Raw genomic sequence first — 22,539 nt, forward strand, 5'->3', positions numbered from 1 at the left:
GGCCAGCATTAGACTCACTTGGGCCAAAGGCAGAAAGCCAAAGCCTCCCCCACCCAGGACTGAAGCCCGAGGCCCTTAGCCTCACCACCTGGGGTTGAAGCCAAAGCCTGAGCAATGTAGTTTTGCAGGGCCCCAGGCAATTGCTCTGCTTGCTACCCCCCAAACCAGCCCTGGCTTTTACATGCAGAAAACCAGTCATTGTGGCACAGGTGGGCCATGGAGATTTTATAGCATATCCAGCCAGGTTGGGTGGGCCTTAGAAAGAAAAGGGTTGAGAACCTCTGATCTAATTCATCTGCTTGTCAGTACAGGATTGTTTCTTGCAGTATTTCAGCTAGTGTTTTGTCCCATCTAGTTTTTCTAAGCAATATATGTTTCAACAGTTTCCTTAGGAAATTTTAAAGCTAGGTAGGAATCCGCCCCGCCCCCAATATTCAGTTTAAAGTATTCCCCCTTCTTAATGTTACCACATTACTGTTACATACACCCCCTTTTTACCTTGCTAAATAATTCCTCTCCATCCTTGGTATTTACACATTTCCTCTCAAAGAAATGAAACAGTTATAAGAGAAATAAACCTGAACACCTGCTCTGCTGGTGGTCCCACAGCTGGCCGGCCCACAGCTGGCCAGCACAGCAGTAAGAGTCTGGCACCAACTTGGGAAATATAGCTAAGGCTGTTCTGCTGGGGAAAGTCAGCCTAATTTCTGACACAGGTGAAAAGTGCAACCACTACCTGTGTTTCTACCTGCCATTTTGCAGCCTCCCTAAATCAGCAGGGGTTAATCCAACTCTGAAGTGATTTTTACTTTCAGTTCTTTTGCAGGCATTGGAGTTCCAAGTGCAGTATGCCTTGTGGGATGTGCCTTGATTAACCAAGGATATGTATGCACTACCAGAAAAATCAGAGAAATATACACTACAGATTGGTAACAGTGAGTAGAAAATATTAGAACTACTTTTGTTCTACTATGGTAAGTATTCTATCATCCTGGAAAGGAGCATCATTTTAATTCTGGCTAAATGTATTAGTGAGACAAATTGCAAAGGAGCATCAGCAATTTAAATGGAGTTGAAGGAAAATTCAAAACCAGTTAGGTAGCTTTCACAGATCAGTAAGAGATGAGGGGTGATTGTGGATGTGCACCAACCTTTCTCCATAATGGATAGCAGCTGGGGAAAAACAAACAGTATTTCTGAGGTGCATATGTAAAGTATGAATCCCCACAAATTATTCTGACAGTAGAAAACTAATGGTGCTACATTTGCAATAGGTGTAATTCTGATCACCACACTAAAAGAACATTGTTTACTGGAGCACTGTCCAGATGATTCAGGGGTTGGAGAAGGACTAGTGTTAATTTGGGGCAGGTAAAGGAGCTGCTACATCTTTGTACAATAGACTGGAGCAAATCAAAGTGATTAATTCTGTTTGTGGCTATTAAAGGTTGTTTAAATTAAGAAACGAGAGAGACATTGGCACAGCACATTCTGATAGCAATACTGAAGCATGGGACTCTGTCAATAATGTGACAAAGATGTATGTCTGGATGAAATAAAATGTTACCTTCAGGCAAACTAACAGATTTGTAACTCAGATTACAATAATATATCACTGCTTTTTCTATAAACCAGCCAAGATGCCAATGCATTTCTTCCTAAATTAAAATGAGACTGGCTACAGCAAAACATGTTTTAGTAAATCAAATGTGTGCAGAGGCCCCTGGTCATATGAAAACTATCTTCAAATAGATATTTTTAATATTCAGAGCCTGAGAGAAAGACATGACAAAGAGACTGATCCTTCAGTCTTCACTATGGCAAAACTAACATTGATTTTTAAGGGAGTTTTCCCCTAAATAAAGGTTGCAGGATTAGTCCCTACAGCGGTAAGTGAGAGCATTCAATGCCTCAGCCCTGAGCTGGTCAGGAAATTTCCATAAAAGTGTTTTGGCAGAAAATGCAGTTTCTGCAAAATCAAATTTGCTGAAGTTATTCAATTCCTTGATTGGGAAAATCTAAACAAAGTATTTCCTTTCTCCTTGGTTTCACCAGAATCAAAATATTTGATTTATTCACCTGATCTGAAATTTTTTTTTGAGTCAGTTCAACATTAAACTACATCTTGCCATGGTGCTGTGGTACATCAGAAGAGATGTAATCCAGCCATGGAGTCCAGTGCACTGGGGAGAATGGGGGCAAGAGGCATGGGAATTACAATTCCCATGAGGTACTGCAGCATCGTAGGCCGGTGCAGCTGACTGTTGAATTGACTACAAATGAAACATTTCAGTTTAGGAATATTAGAATATTGCATTTACATTTTTTAAAGGCAAAATAAAACATTAAGACATTTTCCAATTAGAATTTTTCATCCTGTGAAAAAATTTGATATTAACTTTTCATCCCAAATTGGGATGACACCAAAAGTTGAGGTGCTAGAATTTCCTGTAGGAGAGAAATCCCACTCTTTGTTCAGCTGTACTCTGCCCCAAAGATATTTATCCTAGTTTTATGCCACTGCAACTCCACTGAAGTCAGAATTACCTCAGCTTAGAACTGATATAACAGAGGAAAACTTGTCCCAGCACATACATACAATTCTAAACAAGATATGCATGTTACAATGTTATATCACTCACATTTATCCCTTGTTAGGATTTTATGTGCTCAGCAAAGTTGAGACACCCAGTTGGGTCTTAGTGGCTGTAATGGGGTCTCCAAAACACCCCTGCATATCCAGCCCCTTGGCAACACTCCTAACTGGTGCAACTCCCATGCTCTTTATTTGTGTCCATTTCCTATGATGTACAGACTATTTACAATGGCTTGGTCTAACACAGGCCTGATCAGCAACAGAGTAGCAGGCTCCTGCTGCTCCCTGAGTTTCCTGGTCTCTGCCTATCCACCTTTCTTCCACTTCCTCCCAGCCTTATAGCTCCTGCCTAATGAGGCTTGCTGGTTCAGTCAGTGATTAGGCAAACCTAGGCTACTTACCCAAACCATTTCCGCTGATTGGGGCTGGAGTGGCAGGAGCTGATTGAGCCTTCCCCAGCAGTGCCCTGCCACAGTGGCTAATGCACTGAATGTTCTCCTGCCTACTGTTTCAGCGGCTGATGAAGTCAATGGAGGTAATCTGGCATGAAACCAGTATAACCAAATGCAGAATTAGGCCCATTACACTTACATGACTTTCTATCATTTTGTATCTTAACACTTTATAATTGGTGGTTTCGGGGATGTCAGATATTAGGGTCTTTTACCCAGATACATAAGTAATGTGTGATGTTCCCCTCTGGTATTATCTGGACCAGTGATCTGATAGGTCACTCCAATCCTTGATCTGGGAGCCAGCCTTACCCTGCTCTGCTGTGAGAACCCCCACTCCTGGGCTGTTCACACACAGCCTCTAGCATGTAAGCTGCTCCTTGGATTGTGCAACCGAATGACACTAGCCAATATCTCTAGTCCCAGACGCAACCCTAGGAACCTCCATCTTGCAGTGTCCAGTTATGCCCACTGGATGCTGCAAGCTTATATGAGTTCGTCAATTTAACAAAGAAATTGATATGTACCAGGCTTGTTATCCCAAGGGGAGTCTTTGACATGCTTCAAACCAAATGCACTGCTTCAGGTAGAATAAACAAACAGATTTATTAACTACAAAGATACATTTTAAGTGATTATAAGTCAAAGCATAACAAGTCAGATTTGGTCAAATGAAATAAAAGCAAAACGCATTCTAAGCTGATCTTAACACTTTCAATGCCCTTACAGCCAGCCTCTCCCCTTTGATCAGTGCTTTAGTTGCTTGGTGATGATGTTTGTAGGTGGAGATGGAAGAGAGAGGAAGAGCATGGCAAATGTCTCTTCCTTTTATCATGTTCTTTCTTCCCTCTTGGCTTTGCGTCGCCGCCCCTTCAGAGTTAGGTGAGCATTACCTCATTGCAGTCCCAAACTGACCAATGGAAGAGGGGGTGACTCACTCGAGAGTCCAACAGATCCTTTTGTTGCTGCCTAGGTCAGCGTCCTTTGTTCCTGTGAGGCTGGTCTGGGTTTGTCCCATACATGCCTTGATGAGGTGTGAAGTGCCCCTCTGCTCTTAGAGAGTTTTTGCCTGGGCTTCCTTTAAGCCATGAGGATACATCTGTAGCCTCATAACTATATACATGAAATTATAATCTATAACATTACTGTAACTACAATTACTATAACATCACTATAACAACAATGCTCAGTGCATCATGAGCCTTCTGAAGACACCCAATAGACAAACATTGCATTGGATACCACACAATTATTTTACAAGGGTGAACATGGAAGTGCTGGGTGTTCCCCTAAGGTACAGATTTCAGAGTAGCAGCCGAGTTAGTCTGTATCCACAAAAAGAACATGAGTACTTGTGGCACCTTAGAGACTAACAAATTTATTAGAGCATGAGGTACAGAGCGTCACATAATGTTATGAAGAAATAATAGTGTGTAGGACAAACTGGAAAGGAATTAACACATTGATGACAATGAGACATTGATGAGGACAAGGTAACAATGAGACATACAGTATTACCAAACAGGGGTAACAACCCCAAACTACCTGGCAGAGTTTTTCCAATGCAGACCTCACCTGGCACCAGTGGCCCCAGGTTCTACAAAACTGAGGATGGATAGGAAGTCCATGTCCCCTTACTTTCACAGGTCTGCCCATCCTCCGACCACATGGAGCACTGCCCTCACTGCTCCTGGTTGAGATCTCTTCCCTCCATCACTGCTCCTGGCCCATTCAGAGTAGCACTATGGGTAGCAAGTTGAGCATTTTCAGATACAAGAACTTGCCTGCAAGGGGAAATTGACCAGCAAAGCTAAAGCATAGCTATTATGCTATTGCAATTCTGATATTACTCACGTGTGTTGACACTCTATTCTGGAATAAAAGTGACTTTATTCTGGACTAATTACTCTATTTTTATTGTTCTACAACTGTGCTGGTCAATTTCCTTGCATAAACAAAACCCAAGAGGCCATAAACCATAACTGAGAACTGAATGTGAAGCTAGCATATAAACATGTCAAGCAAATAATTATAGAAAGTACATATATAAAACTAGACTCACTTCTTTGCAATGCCCTTTAGAAATGAATTTCCAACAACAGTAATAAAAATGAAAGCTCAACAATACAAGCCTTTCAAGATGTATGTATAACTACCTAAGTAAGGATATGGTATTGTTTCCTTGTACTCCCTCTTCTTTCTCAACTTTGTTTTTAGGTTACATTACTTGTGTCTTGTCTCCTCTTAAATTGTAATCTGTTCACTGCAGGACCTGGTTTGTGTGTGTTTTTTTTAATAGTAGTATACCCAGCACACTTTTGGAGTTATATGAATAATAATAGAATGTGGAACAATCTATTAAACATCACAAATAGTGTGCATCAGTCCAAAATGCAGGGAGTAGTGAATCACTGGGGATAAAGGAAGATCTGATCCGAAATTTCATCCATAATTAAATAGAAACTGAACAAAACGTTTGGGGTTGAAAGAGTTTATTTAACTTATTGTATATATGTATTTTCTGCTGCATTTCCTGGTTTCAGACAAAACTGGAAGAGGAGTCAATATCCTATTAGAAAGGGTGTTCTTGGGGTATTTTTGGCCCTGCTGGAAGTGTGACAGGCCAAAAATCTCATTAAAATGTTCTCATATGAACTGGAGTCCAGTTCTATGAAGAAAAGGCAGCCAAACTTTAAGAGTGCTTATCTGTACTGACAGGTTTCAGAGTAACAGCCGTGTTAGTCTGTATTCGCAAAAAGAAAAGGAGTACTTGTGGCACCTTAGAGACTAACCAATTTATTTGAGCATAAGCTTTCGTGAGCTACAGCTCACTTCATCGGATGCATACTGAAGCTGTAGCTCCCGAAAGCTTATGCTCAAATAAATTGGTTAGTCTCTAAGGTGCCACAAAAGTACTCCTTTTCTATGTGTACTGAAACATCAAACCTTTGATGGTCTCCCCTCAGTATAAAAGAAAGAAGGATTAAGGAGTTTAGGGATACAGAAACTCCCTGGAGATTATGGTAAAACAGATCAATACAATTTAATTATTTGTTTTGATTTATAATTACAAGACAACCAATCACAGCGATCAGTCCTTCACAACATTTGGAACAGACTGCTCCAACAATCACTAATAAAATAATAATAAATGCCAACCAGTAACAACCCAGATCAAGGTAAAAAAAATCCTCCAAATACCACCCACACCATACCTAAATATCAGAGAAAACAGATGGGCTTTGCAGCTGTAGTCAATACTGTAAGTTTGTTACACAGATTTAAAGCAGGAAGTGCTCTACTTTTAGCTGAGTGGAGGCATAGGTGCTAGAACTAGGGGTGCTGCTGCATCACATGGCTTGAAGGCTCCCTATTGGATCAGTTCCCATGATTTTAACAAATGTAAAGGAATCTAGAGGTCTTTAGATAAATAATCTAAGTTATCTTTAGATAAATACAAAATAATGATGAATAATATATTTGCAGTGGCACTTCCAAACAGGGAAGGGGGAATGAAGGATTGTATGGGGGCCTAGGGTCCTGGGTTATGACTTCGAAGAACTGAGTGCAAAGCAGGACTCAGCTACAGGCTTCTTGTGCAACCTTGAACAAAACACTTAATCTACTCTGTGCCTCAGTCTCCCTTCTGGAAAACGGAGTGCTGTGAGGATAAAATTGACTATTGATTTTTAAGGTACTCAGATACTATGGTGATGAGGGCCATATAAGAACCTAGATAGAAGAAGGTATAAACCCTGGCTGGAGGAGCTCAATCTACAGACAGAGAGTAGAGGGGAAGGGATGCTATATGTTAGTAGGGTGGTAATTGGCCCCATCAGTGGGTAGCTTGTTTTATTTTCAACATAACACATAAATTATTCTCAGTTACCCTCAAACGTCTCATTATCAGTTAACTAGTTTCCCCACAGGCATCCTGGTACCAATGTTACAAAGGAATAGGCCATAATCCTGGAAGAGCATTTATTTTCACCATTTAATCTAGACAGTGTTTACCTGATTGGATTACTTCACTTGGGATGCTTTTCTTTCAAACAGGTTATTGAGGTTAATTGTAGCTTCCAGCTCTTGACAAATAAAAATGACATCAGGGTATATATGCAGTGTTGTCATCAGGAAATATATGTTATATGAATTATATTTATTACCAGGATAATATATATATATATTGGTTGGCAAGTTGGTTATGACATCAGTGAAGAGCCAGAAATAAAATTATAAAAATCTAAATGTTACTAATTCTGTTTAGGGTTAGCTTAAAATTGGCAACCTTTAGGATGGAAAAAGCTGTATGTTTACAATTTTACCAGCATATACCATTATGAGATGTATTTATTGCCTTCCTAAAAACTTCACCCTGTAAAATATTATCAGCACTTGCAGCTGCTTTGCCCAGCATCCTATACAAATGAAAAATGTATTTTTTTTTAAACTAAGCCCTCAAAATGATAAAATGAGAAAGCTAGTATTTATTTTAAAAAGACCCTATTTGGTCTGCCCTCCTTTGCTGTTGCTACCTTGCAGTTTATGACATCTAGCTAGTGGGAGGTCTGACAAACTGAGCAAGGCAGTGAGCAAGAAATTACATTCCTGTTGAAATCAGTAATCCCTTTGTGGAGACTGCTCCTTCTGGTTTGTGTGATTTCTTTTGTGTCACTTTGAGAAGGGCTCTAATATTATTATTATTTTAAACGTAGTTTGCCTTTGGGGAGTTGGGGAAATGCACAAGGAAGGAGACAGCAAGCTGCCCATCTCTCAGAAGAGAACAAGACTCACAGCACAGGAACTGGCTTCACCCTAATGTACAGTGTAGAAGTCAACAAAACTGTAATCAAAATACAATCATTTTTGTAGAGACTGAAGAGAAAGGACACAAAAGTGGATAACACAGTGAAGGACACAATAAAGCAGGGTACAAAGTGACTCTAATGCACTTTGAGTGTGGGCTCTGAAGTACAATGTAAGTCTTACCTTATCTTGTATTTTTTAAATAATTGTAGTACTTAGTCATTTTATTTCTATTTTGAAGCCATGCTGGGCCAAAAAGTAATCATTACAATTACATATTAAAATCAATATGGAACATTACTTGTAATCTTGGTATGAGACTTAAAATGATATTGTAATATGACAGAAGTCAGAGACTATCAGCCATAATATTGAAGATGGACTATAAATAAGAGCATATCTAATTATTGTGAGAGTAAGATGCTGAGTGGAATCTTTAATCAACTTTCTTAATGCAGAGCACAAAGAGCTCTGCTGTTTTGTATGGCAAGCTATTTTCATACTGCTGTGTTTAAAACTGTGTGATTACAGTTACCAATAGCAATAGGATGTAGATACAGAAGGGAGTCCTGGTGGTTGCAAAAGTTTTTTGGCCAATGTTTTTGCTCTCTGAAGCCTCGAGTCCACATTTTCTAGCCTGTAAATTAGTTTTCCTTTTCAACTGGATTTTTAACATATGCTGATATTGGACTACATGAAACTGAAAATAACAGTATTTGAGCATCCAGAATAACTCCCTCAGTTTTCTCAATGTCATATTAATGATGAAAAAACAATCGACAAAAAAAGAGTCCCTTCTTTCCACCAGCATCAGCTCTGAACAACAGAGGAATATAAAGCCTGATGGTGACAAAGGGTTATAACTTTGTTTTTTCACTGTACATCCTCCCCAGTTTCAGATTTAGCAATGGATATTCTTTGTGACGAGGAGAACCCAACTGCAAACTCCTTAATCCAATTAAATCATGAGAGAAGACTCTACAAAAATGTTTTTGTGCCTGGAGAGGTTAACGCATCTCATCTGTTTAACTTGACTGTGGACTCCGAAAACCTAACTAATCTTTCATGTGAAGGTAGCCTGGCTCCGCCGTGTTATTCATCACTATTTCATCTTCCAGAGAAAAACTGGCCAGCTCTGCTGACAGTTATAGTGATTGTTCTAACCATTGCTGGAAATATTCTTGTAATCATGGCTGTGTCACTGGAGAAAAAGCTACAGAATGCCACTAATTATTTTCTAATGTCACTTGCAATAGCTGATATGCTATTGGGTTTCCTTGTCATGCCTGTGTCAATGTTAACCATACTGTATGGTGAGTATCACCTCTCTAACTTATTGCATACATTGAGTAGCTTTTTAAAAATTGCATGCACACGCTATTATTATTTCAGCTTGAAAAGAAAAATGTAAATAAGGCTAGTTTTAAAGTATATGCTTCCCACCTCCCTGTTCAAGGTGAAAAATAACTATAAGGGGTAAATGTTCGTAAGGAACAGATGCAATATTTACATGTTTATTTACTTTTAACTTCTAAGTATGGACATTTTAAACACAGTCCAAAATGTCAATTTACTACTTTGATTCTGATGGAATTGTCTTATAATTGCTATCAGATATTTTGTCCTGTCTGTTGTATCAGTTTTATCTTTGACACATATGTTTCTAATAAGGAAGTAATGTCCTGTCAATTACTTTGCTCTGCAAATAGGCACAGAAGCATTAATTACTTGGTGCCTTCAGAGTTAAAATAGCCTGCCTCTGTGTTTTATTTTTATTTTTTAATCAAGCATTGCAATTCTAAATAATTATCTTTCCACTGAGATCCTTATTTACATGTCTACCTTTAAATTTCATTAGCTACCATGGAATGTTGAAATAAGTGTTTTGAAGGAGGCTGAAAAGTGGCTAGAGTTAATTGTACCCAATTGTTAGTAATATTTACAAATTAATAATCAAATATCGGGATCTTTTCTATCTATTCTAATGAGTAATTTGCAAGTGTAAATTGACTTGCGACACAGTTTATTGAGATTGGTATCGGAAGTTTGTCATTTTGACCAATATCCTCAGAAGCCTGTTACACAGAGAAGGTTGAAAAGCAGAGAAGGTTGAAAAGCAGCAGCCTGAGTGTTAAATAAAAATATGTTCCTATTTTTGTATAATTTTCCTTCAAAACTTAGAAAAATACCCAATACAAGAAGAGAGGAGACATAAGATGAAATAGCTTCTAGGCTTGTTTCAATAAGCTAAATCATCAGCCACTAAACTTTAACTTTAGGAAGATTTTATTAGGAAACAGCAATATAAGAGTTTATTTCCAAATCCCCCTCTTTCACTTTCCCTGTGTTCTAGACAAACTACCCTAAATAGTATTATCAGATTAGGTTTGGAATTGGCATGGGTCTGTGACTGATTGTATCAGTAGTATCATTACCTTTGGTAGTGGGGAAGCTAATGAAAAATAGTGCCATAGAAGCAGTAATTGCTTGATTTGTGAGATAAGTGAAAGACTCAAGCCCTGGATGGTTCACTGACACATGCAATAGGGACTCCTGCTGGCCAGACCCTGCCACTGAGGAAGCTAATCCCTGCTTCTGCTCAGAAATCCATATTCAATTGTGACCATTCATTTATTTTAACCGCAATATTTAATGGTCAAATGCACCCTTACTACATGCACAGTAATAGGAGGGCAGCTGCATGATCACTGCAAAGGAGGAAAAACTCCATCCCGTCCATTTGACAGAGGAAGGACTCTCACTTTGTTTCTTCTCTATTTTTTCCTCCCTGTTTTTTCTCCTTTGCAGTGTGCTGTCTTTTTCCAGAGGAAAGATCCCTTTCCAGGATACATGCCTTTGAAAAATCAGTCATTCTGGCATGAGCTTTCCTAAAAATGCAGCATCAGCGTGATACATTATCAGCATCACAGTGACCAGCAAACAGTTTATTCTAGAGAACCCTCCTTCCCCAGCAGAACTAAGAACTTCACCCCAGCTACCAGAAGCAAAAGGCCAGGAATCAGTCAGTTTCCAGACTCCCATTAACCTGTGATCATATTATCCCAGACACCAAAGCACTTCTGGTGCTATTTGAACAGAACTCAAACCAGAAGTCATTATGGCCCAGATCCTCAAAATCAAGGGGAGCCGGGCACCTAAATACCTTTGATAATCTGGCTTTATGAGCTTAATCCTAAAAGGTGCTGGCTCCTTCAACTCCCATCATCAGAGCACTCAGCACCTGGAGAGTTGCTCAGCACTATTTCAGGCTTTTAGAGTCTCATCTAATTCCAGATTAAGTCCGTAAGAGTTTGGCCATTGGCTTAAATGGGAGCAAAAACTATCCCTTAGATCTGAATGCCTCCTCTATGTATAAATTACTAGCACCCCAGATCAAAACCCTGGATACGAATGCACTGAACTTTAGAGTGTTGGAGAAACAGTTGAAATACAGATTTGAATGTGGCTTAGGCCTCAATTTGAAGAGTGTGTGTGAATGTGTATTAACATACATACATTATTTGTATTTCAATATTGGCCAGAACTCAAACAAGAATTGGGTCCCTTTTGAACTGGTGCTATACAACTACCTTCGTAAAAAAATGGCCCTTCTCTGATTTTCTAGAGATACGTACCAAAAAAAAAAAAAATCCATTAAAAGAATGTTAAGGTTGCAAAGTCAAGGATTAAAAAGATAAAAAATGACAAAAATAAATTCTGCCCAGGCAGCTTTAACTCAACCTCCTTGTGCGTAGTCATTACAATAACATTTTGTCCAACATCTCTGGGAAGTCTGTAGCAGAGACCGGAGCAGAACAGAGCTCTCCTACGAACACAAGACAAGGGGATATTCCTTCATGTGGAAACTTGTCCCTCTACACACATCATCAGTAGAGTTGGCGCCCAGGATCTTTCAATCCACAGCACAGATCTCTACTGCTTCAGCTGAAGGAGTAACTGGTAGTAATAGTAGTAGGACGTTACTCTTTATGGGGACCAGCCACTAAAGAAGAATGTGACACATGTTTCGCCAATGTTATATAACTGTTTGCTGGACAGCAGGGGAATACTGGGAATCCAGAATCTGGGGTTATATTCCTGGCTCTGGAGGGGACTGTGCACAGCGAAACACATAAGTTTGGCACATCCCTTCAGAAAAGCATTGTGGCTAAGTAGCTAAAACTTGGGTCTACCATATTAGATCTATGGATAAATTCTGGTCCCCAGTATTTGTGACCCGGCCCTACACTTCACACTCTTGCAGCCCTCAGCATAGGGGCATGCCAGCGGAAGGAGGCAAAGCTCTGTGCTGCAGCAGTTCTGAGCTGTGAGGAATCCCATGGGCATCTGTGTAAGGCTGTAAATTAGGGCAGTCTCTGGAACCCCTAATTTACGCTGGGGATAGAACCAGCTCTTAGAGCAGCCCAGACTCTAGGAGATACAAAGGTGACTTAAAACCAACTTTTCTCCCCATTTCTTCATACAACGCTTTCTGAGAAGCACAGCACAGATTCTGGTGTTGTGGTTTTATTTCCAACTCTGTCACAAAAGACCCTGGGTACTTCTCAGTTATCCCATCTGTAATATGGAGGAATGATACTTGCCTGCCTTCTCAGGTTGGAGCAGGCCTTGTTTAATAATAAGGACCAGGAAGTGTAGAGAGGAAGAACTGAAACTAGAACTCACTGTATCCCCCTAGCACTCAGCACACCTTCCCTGGTGGGTAGAGCACATTGAAACAGGAACGGGAGCTCTCACCGCTCCAGCCAAGAAAGAGGGAGAGCAGAGGAGTTTTTCCTATGGTTTTAGTGGAAGGGGGAGCTGTACTACCTTCACTTTCCACTCACTTTACGCTCTTTGGCTAGTATTTTTCTGATGGAAAACTGAGACACACTTCAGAAAAATTAAGCCATTCACATTCCCCTTCCACCCTGTCATGTTAGCAGGACAACATGAGGAAACTTGCACTGCCCCTGTTCCACACACCCCCAGCTAGTGCTTCAAATGCCATACATACTTTAGGAAACTCTGCCCTGTGCCAAAGGGGTAACCGCAGCTGCTGCTATAGCTTCCATATCATCCCTATCTGGAGCTCTAGTTCTCTGCCTGGGACCTTCAGTGTGGTTAGCACTGTGGGACTGGAGCATGCTCAGTGCAAATGGAACTTTCAGAGATTTTAGCAGCAGGCCTCTCACAAGCTCTCCTGAGCATGAGGAAATGGCAATTTTTTTGTAACTTGGTCTAATCAGTATGTATTTTCACAGGGAAAACAAAATGCACTTCTCTACTCCCAGGACTGTCCCTCTGCTAAATTTGCTCCAAACCCTGGAGGTGCTAGAGCTCTTTTAAGAAAACTGAAGAAATATGTTTACATTGATAAAACTGCCTATTTTTCCCTAACATCTTTCTCAGAAATGCCCGTGTATATAAAATCAGCCAGAGGCAGAAAGCAAGCCAACAACATCTCAGCCCCAATGGTTAAGTTAGGTAAAGTTATAAGCAATAGTAAAATTCATCCATCCATTTATACTCTGCTTAGCTGATGCTAAGTTTCTCCTTTGCAGGATATACATGGCCTCTGCCTACAAAACTCTGTGCTGTCTGGATCTATTTGGATGTGCTTTTCTCCACTGCTTCCATCATGCACCTCTGTGCCATCTCTCTGGATCGCTATATTGCCATACGAAATCCCATCCATCACAGCCGCTTTAACTCCAGAACTAAGGCTTTCACAAAAATAATTGCTGTTTGGACAATATCTGTTGGTAAGTGAGGCAACATTTCAACACATAATTATAGATTCCTGTTTTTTGAGAGACTTGACACATATATTGCAGAGTAAAATTGTGTCCCAGGCTGCAAGATTTTGTTTGCCCCAGTATTAGATGTGGTGCAATGTAATTATATGATAAAAATCACCAGTGACAATGGCAAGTGGAGAAATATTGAGCCACACTCTGCAGTGAAAGAATACATAACAAAGTCAAAACTGCTGTATTCAAGTTTCTTCTATAGATGTGCTTGTTTTCAGTATTGATATCCCCTACTACCTGGACAGCAGGAAAAAGCAAATGATCAGGACTGAAAAAAGAGCTCTCTGATTTAGCTGTAATTCAATTGTTCCTGACACCTTACCACTATGACTTGTTTACAGCTGGGTTGCTTTTTTTGGTTTGTTCATTTTTGAGGCAAAGCCTATCTGCTCCTCCATGGTCACTGAGAGCCCAAGACACATGGATCCAGTGCTGTGCCACTGTATGCTGAGTGGGCAGGATCTGGGCCTTTGTGCCTAGCAATGTGAGGGATTTCCCCATGGATCTCGGATGTCACCTATACACCTATACCTGTGTACAAAATGCACAGAAAAGTGTACATTTTAAACTATGCTAATCACAAATTCATAGGAACATAGCAATTGCCAGACTGGGTCAAGCCAGTGATCCATCTAGTCCAGTATTCTGACTGACAGTGGCCAACACTAGTTGCTTCACAAAGAATGCAATTTTGGAATAAACTGCTCACACGGAAAGCTTCTTCTCAATCCCCATTAGTTAGAGGTTGGTTTATGCCTTGAAACACAAGGGATTATGTTCCCTTTCAAAACTCTTGGGGGGGGGGGGAGGGTTGTGTGTGCATATGTCCTTTCTATCATGCTGTTTCAAGAGTTATAAACACCCGTCGTGGTAATAGAAAGCACTGTACAAATAAAAAATTCAGTAGGATTTAACCATCTATAGTTTTTTCTCCCACCAATGATCAGTTGATCCACACATTTTCTGTGTTATGATAATGTACTAATAACTGATAATAACATGGCCCGTATTCTCTGTATAACATGATGCCTATGTTTATTAGAAAGCAATGAAGTGTGGCATGATTGAAAATGACAGAATCTTGCTTTATGCAGTGTTGTAGCTGTGTTGGTCCCAGGATATTAGAAAGAAAAGATGCATAGGGTGATATCTTTATTGGAGATACTACTGGAGAGAGAGACAAGCTTTTGAGCTACACAGAGCTCTTCTTCAAGTCTGGGAAAGGTACTCAGCGCATCACAGCTAAATACAACGTGGAACAGATTGCTTTGCATAGAAAGTTAGCACATATTCTAAGGGACCATTCAAGGCGGTGTGGCCTGTTAAAACCTCTGCAGTCATAGGACCAAAAAGGGGGGATTAGTGGGTTACAGAGTGCAGTAATAAACCATAAATCCAGTGTTTCTGTTCAGTCCATGATTTTTAGTGTCTAGTGGAGTTATGAATTTAAGCTCCCAGGCTCATCTTTTGAAAATGTTGTGCAGGTTTCCTTTGAGGATGAAGCCTAATAAGTCAAATATAGAGTGACTGCTTTGTGAGGGGTAATAGGGCATTTTTGTCTTTAATCATTTTCCTCTGTGACTTCATTCAAGAGCATAGTGATTGTCTGGTTTCACCCACATAGTTGTTATTGAAGCATTTAGTGCACTAGATGAGGTACGCCACATGTTGTGACAGGCATGTGTAAGATCCAATATTTACAAATATTTTCAAGACACTGGACAACCCTCAGATGGCCATTCCAAATACCTTGTCATCCCATTTCATCCTCACCCATAACAACTGTACATTCAACAACAAACACTTTGTCCAAACCATTGGAACAGCCATTGGTACTAGGATGGCTCACCAATATGCTAACTTCTTCATACAGAAATAAAACCCTCTCCTATCCCACACCCCTAGTTGTCACCTACCACCCCATACTGGAACCCATATGGGGTATCATCAAAAAACTACAATCCATACTCAGTGGGGACACCATCCTGAAAGAAATCTTTCTTGAACCCCCCTCTTCTGGCCTTCAAACAACCCGCCAACCTCTCCAAACTCTTCATCATCAGAAGCAAGCTCCCCACAGACCAGGACACACCTACTCAAAGTAGCACCAGACCCTGCCAGAACAACAGATGCAAAACCTGCAGACATATCTCAACTGCTACAACGATCAACACCCCCCACAACGCACCTTTCAAGATCCATGGATCCTACAAGTGCCTATCATAACTTGTGGTGTACCTCATCCAGTGCACTAAATACCCCCAATAACAACTATATGGGTGAAACCAGACTATCACTACGCACTCGGATGAACTCACACAGGAAAATGAAAAGACAAAAAAGACAAAAAAAAGACATCGCTTGTAGGTGATCACTTTTCACAAAGTGATCACTATATACCTAACCTATCAGGCCTCATCCTCAAAGAAAACCTCCACAACACTTTCAAAAGAAGAGCGTGGGAGCTTAAATTCATAACTCTGCTAGACACTAAAAATCATGGACTGAACAGAGACACGGGATTTATGGTTTATTACAACAATCTGTAACCCAGTAACCCCTCCCTTTTGGTCCTATGACTGCAGAGGTTTCAACAGGCCACTCCACCTTTAATGGTCCCTTGGAATATGTGCTAACTTTCTATGCAAAGCAATCTGTTCCACGTTGTATTTAGCTGTGATGCGCCGAGTACCTTTCCCAGACTTGAAAAAGAGCTCTGTGTAGCTCAAAAGCTTGTCTCTCTCACCAACACAAATTGGTCCAATAAAAGATATTACCTCACCCACCTTGTCTCTCTAGAATCTGGCTCTGTTATGTTTTGATAATAACACCTGTGATGTAATCCTGGAATTCAGGTGGGATGATATCGTGCAACCTATCTCATTTACATATCGTACCTAATCATAACAGCTGTTAAATTAAATATATGTATACAAAAATCCAGTTAACAGACTGAGTAGTGAGAGGAATGGAATGGTGCTCGGATGCCTTGTTAGTACTGTGGTATCATGATGCATGGAGTGACAAGCTGAAGGAAGAAGATTCCAGCCCCCGAGGCGTGAATATGTCTTGAATGTGATGTGCTCTGGGAAAGAGGGAAGGAGGCAGCTGCACAACAACCAGTGGAGCGGCAGCATGGCATCTGGTTATCCCTCATCTCCAAAGTAGAGTGAGTGTGCACCATGGCAGATTGCCACATAAAAGGGACAAAGAAAAATGCCAGCCCCATAAAGAATCCTAATGGTCTCAGCCCTTCAGTGCAACTAACTGTCAATCAATTGTCAATGTAATGTAACCCTGTCCTCCTCCAGCACTCCCTTGCCTGCAAAAATCTGCCGCACCAAAGTTAGGAAATGGCTTATGAACAAAGAGATGCTTTATCTATCATTTACCAATCTCCAGGCTCCCCGTGCTACTTATAGGACTTAGTCTATACATTATTTAACTCTTTGTAGTTCCACACAGGTGCAATGCAGTATAATGTGACGTCACTAAGCGATTCTGTCAGGAGAGAATAGCTTTATCCTGTCCCTTGATACTCTGCCTTCTGGGTCCCATTTTGTTTGTCATTCGGTTGTACCCCTATTCCTGTGGTTTTCAGTTAGGCTGTGACCTCTGTTGCTTTTGGGAGTTTTGTTATCGCTGTTATGGATGAGCTGTAGGGTATATGGGTAAAGGAAAGAGATTAAGGCCTTGATACTCTCCTTCACTGACCTTTGCTCAGTACAGGTTAGGTGGGGGTCATACCAATCAGAGAGCCAGTTACAGCTTCCTGATTGTCAAGTTACTCTGGCCCCAGCTCCAGTGTAAAGTAGACCAACAGCTCTGGCATAAATTAGTGGCTGTTCTTATTTATGCCAGCTGACTATGCTCCTCCAGGCACCATACATCAGGTAAGAATTGACAAAGCACAGATGCCATGCCCTCTATGCTGGGGGTGCAGCTGGTGTAGGAGTTAGCTGTGCTGGCTGTATGCCAACATAGACCTCAGTCATGCCAGGGAAATTCTCAGCAGGTCACCTAAGGCCAGATTCCAACCTCTTTGCATCACCTGAATGGTACAGAGTAGTAGGAGTAACAGGAGAGAATCAGGCCCTAAGTGTCTTTCTTCCGCTTGCAGTAACCCGAAACCAGGAGTAGTATTGTTAGTTGCTTTATGTCGGTTCTGTAGTTCTGCCTCTTTTAATAGCTTGGACACTGTTTTTCCTTGGGAGAGAAAGGTGCAGGCTAGATTGGAGGGCAGGATGAGGGGTTGTTGAAGAGGGACAGCTAGGAAGCTACAGTGTTGGTTGATGTGTGGTGTAATGATGCTTTATGAATAAAACAAAATCTGAGCTATTTGTGAATGAACTGTAGTATGTGAAATTATAACAAAGTTGTGTAATGAGGTACAAATGCTCTTCTTTTCCTGGAGAGTTCAATAGAGTGGTCACTATAGTACGAGCCAAGGAGGACAAGATGCCAGGGGCTTCTGGCCTTTTTCTGATCAGCTCTGCCAGATGAATAACTCTGGATTTTTTCTCCTTTTTCTTTTCTATTTTAAAAAAGAAGACTGAGTGTAGGGGCAGGGGCTGTGGGCAGATTTTCACAAAGTGATGAGCACCTGCCCTATGACAACCAGATTCCTTTAAGGTGTCTCAAGTTGGGCATCCAAAAAATGAATGCAGTCAAAATCACTAGATACTTATGAAAATCTTGGCCAAGGAAATTAAATATTAAAACTAATTCAACAATGAGGTTGACAAATCAAGCATTTCAAACTCTTAAAATCCCAAAATATTTTTGTTCCTGATTTCCTGTTTAAATATGAACTTTAGTGCACTCTAGTTTTATTAGGGGCTGATCCAAACAACACTGACATTAATGACAGTCTTTCTACTGGCTTCAGGGAGCTTTGGACTGAGCTCATAATGTATTACATAACAATATGGGACAGGAAATGTGACTTACCTGACTTCTGAAAATCTTGATGTTCTCAGCCTAAATTTTGTATTAAAATGAGTTTTTATATTTAACAGCAGAATAACATTAAGCCAGCAGCCTTTATTTCTCCGGACCATGAAGAGCCAAGGGCAATTGGTTTAAGATAAAATCTAATTACTGTAACAGATTCTAATTCTGTCTTTAATTCTTAATTCAAACAGTACCCAAAGTGGCTGGATAATTAGGTTATGTGTGGCTATTGCAGGGGCAGGCCTGTTATTTTAGAAACCCTAAATGTCTAAACACTGAAAATGATTCAATTTATTTTAGAGCATAGAGGTGATATCTGAAAATAGGTGTCAAAAAACTAGACATTATCACTTCTTGAAATGTATTACAGTGGTCTATGTGAAACCCAGTTTGATAACATTCAGCTAGAATATGTGGTGCTATAAATAAAGCCCACATTGAAAAACTCTATAGAAGCTCAATAAAATTAATCTAGTTCACTTCTTTTGTGCAAATTTTTGGAATCTAAACCTGTCTAAGAAACACAATCCTCTGTAAAAGGGCTAAAATCCAGCCTTCTCTCCTTTTAGCAGACCTTTGAAAACAGTACATAAAATAAAAGTTAGAGTAATAAATGTTAAGGTTTCACTCATATCATTCCTAAGTTCTTACCCTTCTTTGTTACAGGATTCACCCTCCTATTGTGATCTAAGTCATGTGAAGTTTGATGAAGCCCAAATCCTCTTAGCTGAGTTTCTCTCTTCTCTTATTCTTCCTTCCTCAGCCTACACATCTGTTCACTGCCTTCAGGCACTCTCAGCTCTCCCTAGTCAGTAACCACATAGATTTATACAGTAATTTTCCTCCATTAGGATCCCAAATAAGGCTGGGCAAAGCTGATGAAAAAAACGTTTGCAACATTTATCTCAAAACTTTTGCCAATTCCTTTTCCATAGTTTTGGAGCAGGGCCGCCCTGGGAGTTGGGGGTGGGTAAGTGGGGCAATTTGCCCCAGGCCCCGCAGACAGGGCAGGGGCAATTTCGGTGGCAATTCGGTGGCGGGTCTTTCAGTCCCTCTCTTCCTCGTCGGCAGCACTTCAGCGGCAGCTCAATCCCTCCGTTTCAGTCTTTTGCAGCAATTCGGCTGCGGGTCCTCCTGTCCTCTTCTTTCTTCGGCGGCATGACTTGGGTTTTTCTTTTTTTTTTTTTTCTTCGCCGCTTGGGGTGGCAAAACTAACTTTTTTTTATGGAAGGGGCCCCTGAAATTGCTTTGCCGCAGGCCCCCTGAATCCTCTGGGCAGCACTGTTTTGAAGACTTCAAAATTTTGATTACTGCAAAATGTAGATGAGCATTTCCCAAAGCAGAAGTCAAGTAAGGCCAAAGGACCTCCTTCCAGTATTGAAAGGGTTAACGCTCCCTGGTGGGCACAGCCAAACCCATCCTGCCCTCCCCCCTTACAGGAAGTGCAGAGGCAGAAGCATAAGAGCAGGGTCCTGGAGTTCAGCTGTGGCTGGATCAGGGAAAGAAGCAGATATCTCTCCAAGCCCTCTGCAGAACCATCACCCGGCTGCTGGAAGTGAAGGCACACCTTAGCCACTGGAGATGGAGAAGCCCAGGGAGCAACCAGAGGAAGTGTTGCCTGACCACTAGATTGAAAGGCTGACCCCCACAGTGATGGGAGCATTCTCTCGCCAAGAGTAGTGGGAAGTAGCTCAGGGAAAACAGATCTTGTTCCAGTTGTGCTGCTAGGAAGTGAGGCAGCATGCTCCAGAAGTTTTGTTATCCCCCTGCAGACCCAGTGGCAGGACCATCCGCCACTTTTACTGGCAGGAGCTGGGACCTGGTGGAGTAGGGTGGGCCCAAGTCCCCCTACCCCCTGCTGCCACCCCACATCTGAGGTGTCTTCCAACTCACCCTAGGCCAGAAGACCTACATCAGGGACTGGGAGACTGTTTCCTTGCTCTCCCCCACCCACGAGGCCAGAGCCCAAACTGTTATTGATTGCTCCAGCCAGGAGCTGCGAGCCTTAAACTGTTTCCCTGCTCTGCCCCATATAGGGGGCCAGAGCCCAAATGACTATTGATTGCCCCAGCAATGGGCCAAAGCCCAGACCTATGGCCATTCACCTCATCAGCAGGGGTCAGCCCCAGCCCCTAGACGGGAGATGGCTACAGGAAGGAACAGCCTAGGGGGCATGGAACGGTGGTAATGTAACTTTCCTCTATGCTGTCTAGCCAATATGGCAGGGCTGAAGGGGAGTGTGATTGGTTTTATTTTCCTGTATGGGGGAGACTCAGCTCTCAAAAGCTAGGGAAGTGCTGATGTAGAGGCTCGCAATTTTTTTTGGACCACACTACATAATCCACTCCATTTTTGAAATTTTTGTGCCAAGTACCATAGCAGCTCTTTTTGAGGAACAGCGCAAAGCTAAACACCCATACACATGTCAGTGATGTATTATACACACTGGATCAGGTGGGACGGGAAGCAGACAGGGAAGCAATGTCACCTTATTCCACCTGTGGAGCTGGCACAAGCATCTGGATCAGGAGCTGTACCCCAAGATCCTCCACCCCATGGTAGAGAACCAACCTGAAGAACGGGCAGATACAAGCAGAGCATTATCTACCTTCTTATTTTTCAGATCCCTTCTCAATACTACTACTTCCATGATTCCTACAAGTACTCAGTCAACTAATTAAAGGCACAGTAAGGGGCAGCCGGACATAATATAAGAGCATTGATTAATTTTGTATATTGTTAAATGTTCCTAAATTTGTATATAATTACACAAACAAGCTATGTTAAAAGATCATTATTAAGGTTGCAAAGTAAACACTCAAGAGTTAGGTTAGCCAGAATTAAGGTTGTCCATTCAACCTAAACTCAGCCCCCTGTGTATGTATGCATTATGATTAAGGCCCTACCAAATTCATGGTCCATTTTGGTCAATTTCACAGTCATAGGATTTTTAAATTAAAGTTTCATAGTTTAAAATGTTTACATCTGAAATTTCACAGTGTTGTAACTGTGGGGGTTCCGACCCAAAAGACTGTTGTGGGCGGTAGTAAAACTATTATAGGTGGGGTCGCAGGACTGCCACCCTTACTTCTGCGCCCAGCTCTAAAGCCAGTGCCGCTGCCAGCAGGAGCGCAGATGTGAGGATAAGAGGGCATGGGGAGGGTCATCACTTGGGGGGGGCACCCCAACTGGGGGCTTTTACAATGCACTAGGCTCCCGCTTCTAGTCCTGGTGGGGCTGGGAGGGATGGGACTTCCTCTTCCTTTGCACAGGCCACTCCAGAGATGGGTCAGACCCACCTCTGGGAACCTCCCCCAGCTGCAGGAAGCTCCACCCAGTTGGGCTCTGAAGGCAGCACAGCCGCAGAGCTTGGGAAGAGGAAGTCCCATCCCTCCCCGGCCCAGCCAGGACTAGTAGCTGGAGCCCGGTGCATGGTGGGGCACCCCCAACCCTGCCCCTCCCCTACAATAGCCAAATATCATGGAGGAGATCAGATTTCATGGCCCATGACACATTTTTCACAGCCATGAATTTGGTAGGGCCCTAATTATGATCCAGTCTTTAATTACATGATGACATACTATTTTGTCCCATAGGATCTCTGCCTCACTTAGTGCCCAGAATGGAGAGTACTCAATTAATGAGCAGCTATTCAATATTTTTTTCTCCTCACTGCTCAGTGTGTGGCCCTGTTTACTTCAAACTATTCAAATCCTGCTATGTAGGCAGAATTATAATAATTTTCTCATGCACTTTTCTATGGTGCTCATCACTATTGTATCTGAGTGCTTCACAAATATGAATGAATGTATTTTCACAATGATTAGTGGGTATTATTATCCCCATTTTACAGATGGGAAGCTGAGACAAAGAGATTAAGGCCAAAAATGTCTACTAATTTCAGGTGCCCAATGTGAGA

General features: G+C 41.5%; 1 protein-coding gene across 3 annotated transcripts in view; it reads left to right on the forward strand.

Annotated features, from left to right (window-relative positions):
* The first annotated feature begins 781 nt into the window (after positions 1-781).
* HTR2A (5-hydroxytryptamine receptor 2A) overlaps positions 782-22,539 on the forward strand; it is a 52,676-nt gene continuing 30,918 nt past the window's right edge. Inside the window, exons 1-4 of one of the 3 annotated variants that reach the window (XM_043522398.1) lie at positions 782-974; positions 7,764-8,026; positions 8,748-9,167; positions 13,419-13,619. In XM_043522398.1, coding sequence (XP_043378333.1) covers positions 8,762-9,167; positions 13,419-13,619 — 607 coding nt within the window. In that variant the 5' untranslated portion in view covers positions 782-974; positions 7,764-8,026; positions 8,748-8,761. Of the gene's footprint in view, positions 975-7,597; positions 8,027-8,747; positions 9,168-13,418; positions 13,620-22,539 lie in introns of those variants that run through there. The other 2 variants (XM_043522396.1, XM_007058770.4) reach the window with 2 other exon arrangements.

Source organism: Chelonia mydas, chromosome 1 (assembly GCF_015237465.2).
Source record: "Chelonia mydas isolate rCheMyd1 chromosome 1, rCheMyd1.pri.v2, whole genome shotgun sequence".
Classification (NCBI taxonomy): Eukaryota; Metazoa; Chordata; order Testudines; family Cheloniidae; genus Chelonia; species Chelonia mydas.